General features: G+C 42.0%; 1 protein-coding gene across 1 annotated transcript; it reads right to left on the reverse strand.

The window, feature by feature from the left end:
• Positions 1-424: 424 nt before the first annotated feature.
• LOC129852785 (T-box transcription factor TBX3-like) lies at positions 425-4,199 on the reverse strand. Its single transcript, XM_055918442.1, has 7 exons — positions 3,405-4,199; positions 3,023-3,290; positions 2,690-2,836; positions 2,080-2,156; positions 1,884-1,981; positions 1,150-1,754; positions 425-989 (listed from the first exon to the last, which is right to left on the reverse strand). Exons 1-7 carry the CDS (start codon positions 3,776-3,778, stop codon positions 540-542), a joined length of 2,019 nt encoding a protein of 672 aa, XP_055774417.1. The 5' UTR covers positions 3,779-4,199; the 3' UTR covers positions 425-539.
• Positions 4,200-8,772: the final 4,573 nt, after the last annotated feature.

The following is an 8,772-nucleotide window of genomic DNA, read 5'->3' on the forward strand; positions in this document are numbered from 1 at the left end:
TAATTGGACAAAACACACATCACGACATGAAATAGTTATGTTGACACTATTGTCTTACTGAAACTGCAAATGATATTGATTAACTGACCGAAGCCACGCCATTGACTTTTCAATGTTTAACAAGTCAGCAAAAACATTCCTCCATGAAAAAAATGAATGGTTATATAGAACGAATTTTCAAAATGTCCTTAACTATTTTGTCAAGAACACGAAATAAATCATATTTGAACTACACACGTGCTTTGGTTGTAAAATACAGTGGTTTATAGCGGTTCATTGCATGGCTGGGCTGGGCTGAGTGATATATAAAAACATTGGGGATTTATTGCAAATAAACTTCAGTGCCATCAGTAAACAAATTACAGTATCATCAACACACAAGCGTAATTCACAGACTCAAACAATGTTATCTATTATGCATACATTCTGCATTAGAAATGTTAAAATGCCGTTTGGTATGATAGCAAACACCTCAATCTTCATTCATCAGGCTATGAAAAAAAATAGCTCAATTTGAATCAGTTTGTTAGATTTATGACCTAGGAATATGAGTCTATGTCTTGATAGGAGTCTATACCTCTGACCAACTCTTGTATACATTGAAGCTGATCCATGCAATCCTTGTTGGATAAGCGTTTTGCCGCTGACGCACCAGAACCCTGTAGCGAGGAATCGCTGTTTACCTCTGACATAGGCCTACAGTCCAATGGAGCAGCAATCGGACTATTTGCAATAGTGTGACAATTCACGTCTCTATCAGTCATAAGGTGAATAGATGTCGGGGGCGTCGAACTGTTGTCTGGTAGGCCTACGCTATTGGGAATGGAGTATGGTCTGAACCGGGTAGGAGGGCGCACTGGGCGGTGATGCACTGGGGTTACTGGGCGGCGATGCACTGGGGTTGATGCTGTGGTGGAGAGAGCAGCCGTTGCGGCCAAATAGGAGTAGGGATAGGGGAAAATAGCACCAAAGGGAGAAACCGTGAGGCCCTATATGGGAAACAAAGAAAGAGCGGTTAGGGCTGCAAAGTATGCTGTTATTTTCATGACTTATTTTCACGACTTAAATTAGCCTAATTCATTTACGACGTCATAAGCTTAAAATTCGCCTATTGAGTAATGTTGCTGAATTAATAGATGATAGGCATACCTGCGATGCCATAGCATGCTGCTGAAAGTTCAAGGGTAATCCTGACGTTCCTGACACTCTTTGTACAGAAGATACTGGGATACCGGCCGTGCCCATGGTGCACACTCCGTCAGATGACACAGCCATCAGCATGTGCCCCATTGCTGTTGCTGCTACACTGGATAAAGTTTCTCCCTGCATGTTGACTTGGGCATTGTGTAGGAGACGGTGAGCGACACCCAAGGGGTTGAGAATATATCTTGTCCAATCCGGTGGATAAGAATAGCAGTGTGAAACATTGTTGCGTCCTAGGCCTGTGATGTGAGCGCGTTGGTCCGTTTCCACGGTTAAATGCTGGAAGTGTTCTGTTGCCCTCGGATCCTCTGCTCCAAAGCAACGTGTCATACCACCAGTTATGGAGTTTATATGGTCCTGTTTTGGATCCTCTGAGTCTGTTTCGGTCCTAAGTGAGTCCGTTGAAGCCCTGTCCGCTTTGTCGTGGAATGTGGTAACATTTGACTCAGGTTTCAGTTCCTCTGTGGTGGTTGAGATTTTTCGCAAGTCTTGTCCAACATTATTCCAATGTTTGCTTTCTTGACCGCTTTCGTTGTCACTTTGGCAGCCCTCTAACATGATTGGTTAAATACAATGTTGTTTGTAAACTGAGAACAAGTTGAGGCTAAACATTTTACCATTACAATATGTTATGGTACGAAAGATACAAAAGTTTTAAATTCGTTATCATACAAACTCACCGGTTGATTTTGCATTTCCTGCGCTTTTCAGTGGAGCCTCATCCAAAGAGTCACCAGAGGTTTCACTGAACTTTTGTATATTTATCCCCAATTGTTTCCTAATAAAAAAAAGGAACATTTTAGTAGGCCTATTGACAATTAAGAGTTTCTAAAAGTATTTATTATTTAGATTTACATTTGTCGTTTTTTGTCTTACTTTTTTTCTCTTCTGCCATTGCCAGTGTCACGGAATCCTTTGGCGAAAGGATTGTTATCAATTTTCATTTGTGTGATCTGAAAATAGAAATGACTGTTAAGGACTGTAATGTTTCTAAACATTAGACCAGTAACTACATTTGAACACTATTAATCATAGTCTCATAGGCTATAGGCTAGTGATAAGTCAGGAGTTGGCCAATAAAATCCTTCAAACGTTTCCAACAAAATCTTTGTCCCCAAGAACTTTGTAAAGGGTTCATAAGCAGTTAATAAACGTTGTGTAAATAAATTGCATATTAAAACAAAATATTTGAAAACACAAACATCAACATTTCATTACTTGCCGAATATTGAGCCTTGGGCATAATATGCAATAGAGTATAGCTCGGCCTATATGTCAGTAATTAATTTAGACCTGGATTGAAGTCTATATAACTGCAATAATTGTTCATCACCATCTATAAACTCTTTACAAACCCTTTATGCATAATATATAAATGTGTGTATATATATATATATATAAACAATTTATATTTTCCAGAGTGTTATCAATACGAAAAATACATTGATATTCTGAAATTTGCTTTATGGAATTATGAAGGGCCTACCTTTTCGTTTTGATATGCAGTTACAGCAATGAATTCTGTCTCAGAAAAGACATAGGTCATGAACGTGCTATAAGGTAGTTTGAGGATGTCATTGGCCCTCACAACGTGAAACCTGGGCTGGTATTTGTGCATTGAGTTAAGAATCGTCTGTAATTGGAGACAACATACATTTTAAATAATACATTAGGCCTAGTCATCAACTCGAACTTTACGCAGTTTAAGAAAAACGAGTCTTTCAGTTATATTTCAATATAACAATACATTAGATGAGTTAAACTTCACTGTAAATAGACTACATTATTAACACAAAACGCTAGTATTTTTGGAACTTACAAACCCATGCTTGTCCGAGATGTTGTTTGTCAATTTTAGTTTGTGAAAATTGACCACTTTTGACATCCATTGCTCGCCAGTAGCGGGACTGTCTGGGTGTATGTACATCCTCTTTGGCATCTCAGGATCTGCCTTTCCGGACACCATCCAACGGGAGTTGTGAAACTTGTACCTGAAGTCGTCGGCCGCCACAATGTCCATGAGCAAAATATATTTTGCCCTTTGGTTCAAGCCAGTACATCTTGCTTTGAACGGTGGAAACATGCGCCTGGAGAAAAGGTAACACACATCGATTCTAAATCACAGACGTATAAAATATAGGCTGGAAAAAAACGAATAACTTTATAGGCTATGGTTATTGGTGATATTTTATAACATTTACCTTCCTGATTTTGTTATGACCATTTCAGTGCCGAATTTGTGGAATTGTGTCCAAAGGTGCCTTGCATCCAAGTGAACTTTTGGATCATCCTCCGTGGCTACCGTCTCCAGCGTTTTAGGAGGACTGAGCTTGGCAGACTGGGTTGCATTAAGCGGTTCCAGCGAGGCTTTGCGGAGGATCGTTTCAGCATTGACCGAACCCAGCATGGGATGCCTTTGCGCAACAGGCAAGTGAAGAGACCCGTGGGAAGTTAATGCAATGGCAGGGAAAAACGGAGGTTGTCGGGCCAGCATTGCGTCGAGGGTGAAATCCGAAGCAGTGTTTGGTAAAAACGGTTGGAGTGCCATATCCCCTGGTACAACTGGATCTCTCATTCAAAAGTGAATCCTCTTCATGTCAAGGTAGGACAACCGATGTCTTCAATTATTTCTTAAATGCACACGTTTTGATATTTGGAATAGGCTATATTTAGTCTAACTGTCACATTTTCTCAAGTGTATTTCAAGCTGGTATTTCGTTGCCATTTCATCGTAATTACAATGTAGCTTACCCTTTTCAGAAGACAAAAGTAGGCCTACCCATATGCCACCTATTTCAATTTTCGATTAGGCTAGTTTGTGTTAAATCCGAACAAATGTGACCGGTTGCATTCGATAAGTGCATCTCCATCTAATTCCAAGGAATTATCTTCTATTCTTAGCATTATATTAGGCTATTAGGAGAAGAACAAACCCAGAATAGAGGCAATAGCCTATCCCATCAAACACCTAGCGTGCACTTAGCTCATGTTCTTCCTTCCCGAACTGTGCGAATATGTTACGAAGTCCGAGCCGGAGTTGATTGGCTCTTTGACACTTTGGACCTTGTATATTCCATTATGGGTGTGGTTTCACGGATCAGGTGGGTAGAGCGGTTCAGTAAGCAGTATTGTAACGTGGGGTGTTGGCTTCATATACAATTTGGTCTCTGCCACTTCACTGGTGATCCAAAGACAACTTTGCAAGAAACGTCGAGCCATATAGTCGGAGTGTTCGTGAGCAATGAAGGAATAGAGCGCACCATTGCAACTAGGAGCTGTCCACGTGCGTCTGATGCTGAAATCCACTTCTCATCAATAATATGCCTGGGTAGACTTAATATTGTCCTATTTATATTGCCATGCTGACATTTAAAAAGAACAGAGGCGACACCCGAGAAAGTCAGTGATTGAAGAGATGCAGTGTGGTATGCAAACATACTGTAGTAGACAGTAGCCTATGTTTCACTTCACAATGAATGAGCATAAAATAGTGGACTTACACATTTTTCAAAAATAAGTGTGGTTATCCAAACAACCAGCTAAAAGGCTGGAGAATGTGTAGTTATTAAAAGTGTAAGGTCTTTAGGCAAATCCATTAACTATAAGCACAACTTACTTTTTGAATTATTGGAATCATAAAGATATTTCAAGTTTAGGGCATATTTGACAACTATTATCCACTATAGGCTCATTTTAAATGAATAGGATTGACAATTAAAGTAAATGCCTCTGGCTATAATTCAAATCCAGTCTTGTCATCAAATAGGCTATGTTTATTAATCTCTCAAATCATAAACATGTTCAGACAGTGATCATTTCAACAAATATGTCTGACCCCCAGACAACAATTTCAAAGTCAATCACTCTGTCTACCTCCTGTGTTGTCACTCTATCTGAAGTGTTTCAATAGTCCATCTTCAGTCCATATTACAATGTCAAATGTTTTATTTTATAGACCAATACCACCTTCAACTGCTGCATCATCAAGGAAATACCATTGGCCATCCTAAACGCTGGTATGCCTATTAAAACACATTCACTTGCTTCAGTCTTCCCACACCATTCCTGGACCCACACTGTGACAGCCTTGTGACATGAGAACAGTGCTGCATGGGTACAGTCTACAGTCAGGGCCTTTACTCTGCACAGCTACTATATATATATAGTATATAGACACCTTATATACAAACGTATTTGGACACCCCTTCAAATTAGTGGATTCAGCTATTTCAGCCAGACCCATTGCTGACAGGTGTATAAAAGTAAGCACACAGCCATGCAATCTCCATAGACAAACACTGGTAATAGAATGGCCTTACTGAAGAGCTCGTGACTTTCAACCTGGCACAGTCATAGGATGCCCTGCTAGAGCTGCCCCGGTCAACTGTAAGTGCTATTATTGTGAAGTGGAAACATCTAGGAGCAACAACGGCTCAGCCGCGAAGTGGTAGGCCACACAAGCTCACAGAATGGGACCGCTGAGTGCTGTAGCGCAGAGCGCGTAAAAATCGCCTTAGTTGCAGCACTCATTACCAAGCTCCAAACTACCTCTGGAAGCAACGTGAGCACAATAACTGTTCGTCGAGAGCTTCATAAAATGTGTTTCCATGGCCGAGCAGCCACAAACAAGCCTAAGATCACCATACACAATGCCAAGCGTCGGCTGGAGGGGTGTAAAGCTCACCGCCATTGGACTATGGAGCAGTGAAAACGCGTTCTTTGGAATGATGAATCACGCTTCACCATATGGCAGTCTGACGGACGAATCTGGGTTTGGCGGATACCAGGAGAACGCTACCTGCCCAAATGCATAGTGCCAACTGTAAAGTTTGCTGGACGAGGAATAATGGTCTGCGACTGTTTTTCTTGGTTCAGACTAGGCCCCTTAGTTCCAGTGAAGTGAAATCTTAATGCTACAGCATACAATGACATTCTAGACAATTCTGTGCTTTCAACTTTGCGTCAGCAATTTGGTGAAGGCCCTTTACTGTTTCAGCATGACAATGCCTCCATGCACAAAGCGAGATCCATACAGAAATTGCTGGTCGAGATCGGTGTGGAAAAACTTGACTGGCCTGCACAGAGCCCTGACCTCAACCCCATCAAACACCTGAATTGGAACGCCTACTGCGAGCCAGGCCTAATCGTCCAACATCAGTTCCCGACCTCACTAATGCTCTTGAGGCTGAATGAAAGCAAGTCCCCGCAGAAATGTTCCAACATCTAGTGGAAAGCCTTCTCAGAAGAGTGGAGGCTGTTTTAGCAGCAAAGGGGGACTAACTCCATATTAATGCCCATGATTTTGGAATGAGATGTTTGACGAGCAGGTGTCCACATACTTTTGGTCATGTAGTGTAGAAGGTCTGCCAGCGATTGTCCAGGATGGATTAGTCTCTGGATTTAGTTACAGAGCTTTTTATTGCTCAATGGTCCATGGCAGGCTAGGAACGTACTAGTGAAACCTCTTACTGAGTGAGAGCGGCAGGTTCGGGACAACAAAGTCTCAGACAGGCGTTCAACCTCCAGTGTCATTGGTTTGCTTTCACCAAAGCTGGCGATGTTAATTTCCTTTCTGCGATTGTTGAGAACCGGATCTGTGTGAATTGTTACAAGGCATCACTACTACTATGCTATAGGTTGCTTTTGTCTTCTAATACAATTCAAGTAAGGCAGTCACTGTATACAGTACAGTGTTGCAGAGCTGTCCCAGTGACCAAAAACAAGGGATCGCCATGACAACCCTCCCTGTGAAATTAGATGATACCTCAACATGGAACCTTTGTGTATAGGTTTCCCTATGTGTCTCTGATCAAATCCTGAACTAAATATACGTCGTATTCTGGGTTTACACTAGATACACAGCAGCGAATGGGACTGACGATGACCCAATCTTTTTTTGTCAGGAGAGGAAGGGGGAAAACCCTGCCTGTCCATCAGCCAACTTCAAAAAGTCCCACTGAGTAATCTGAAACAAGCCAGAGAATGAGAGCAAACAACATGCCTGGCTGTTATTTGTGGGCTTGGCCACAAGCTACGTGTGAAACCTGTCACAAGGGACTAACCTCAGATTTCTCTATTGGGTCACTGCCCAGTGACATCCTCTTCCTGCAAAACTTTTACATTATGCCCCTGTTAGGACATGAAGGACATAAGGGGTCTGGACTCTGGGACAACACTTGCTGAGGGACCTTGGGGGAGCTTGCCATCAGTAGATTTCAGTCTTGTTGCAGTCACCTAACGCTAACTGTCAACAAAGACAGCACTGGTATCACCCTATAGTGTAAACAGTGTACACACTACACATGTTGTACACCCCTGGGTTAAGCCGTGCCAATCAACTTTTCGTCGCCAGGGTTCAATGTACCACCCTCCACTGTAGGTTCCCTGACCTCTTGGGCACTGAGAGCTTGAATAACATCCTTATCTCAGTCCAAATAACAGGATGTAAAGGTGTTATGTTGACAGGCATTGTCCCTTTTCTTTTATGCACCAAAGTTACTTTAAATTCAGCTTGTGTCTTAGTCATAAGGTAGAGTGAGATGGCCAGAGGAATGTGTTGGTTACTAGGTGACAAACCACAGCACACTAAATGTCGGAGAATATAGTAACACAGTCTACGCGCGCACTGAAGGTCTATAGATTCATAATTGCATTCTATACAATGCAAAACAAACATCTTGCCATATTATTTGCCTAGGAATATATTTTCTAGGCAAATATAAACAACTCTGATCCATGTCTCTCTGCAGCACTCATATAGCCATGTCTTCTAACCTAGCCATGGAATCCCAGCTCACAGCTAGGGCCAGGGTCATTGGAAGCTCTCCAACCCGCCATGGCCATGCTGTCTGCCTAACACCTCTGATGTTTCGGCAGTTGAACACTGATGAATGGTCTAATGGTAGCAGGTCAGTGTGACTGAACACATTTGGACTTTGCAGGTACAGGGAATGTAGTTAGAGGAGCAGAGGTGCTAAAGGAGAAATCCTGAGTTACGTCTCAAATAGCACACTATTCCCTATATACCCCACTCCTTTGACCAGAGCCCTATGGGCAGTGGTTAAAAGTAGTGCATTGTGTAGTGAATAGGGTGCCATTCGGGACGACGCCCTGGAGTAGATTGGGCATCAAACACACAGCAGCAGCCAAGTGGCAGGGTGATGGAGCAGACTATGAAAACTAATGTGAAGGTAGTGGTTATATAAGGGTCTGATGATCACCTTACTGGTCAGCAGAATATCTGGCCTGGGAATGGGGGGGAAATACATTTACATTTACATTTAAGTCATTTAGCAGACGCTCTTATCCAGAGCGACTTACAAACTGGAAAGTTCATACATATTCATCAAATAGGGGACAATCCACACCATCGAGATATTTCAGTATGTTCTAATACTATCTCTATGATCCAGACAATGTCCTTTTTACCTCACACAAGGGACTGTCTTTCCTCTTTATCATTCTCAAGTCATCACCTCATCTTCCCTTCCGTCACGGAGAACAGATACCAGGATTATCTGTTTTTGACAGAATCAACATCAAAAGCTATAAAGCTGTTCTCACTAAATT

This window comes from Salvelinus fontinalis, chromosome 4 (genome assembly GCF_029448725.1).
Source record: "Salvelinus fontinalis isolate EN_2023a chromosome 4, ASM2944872v1, whole genome shotgun sequence".
Lineage (NCBI taxonomy): Eukaryota > Metazoa > Chordata > Actinopteri > Salmoniformes > Salmonidae > Salvelinus > Salvelinus fontinalis.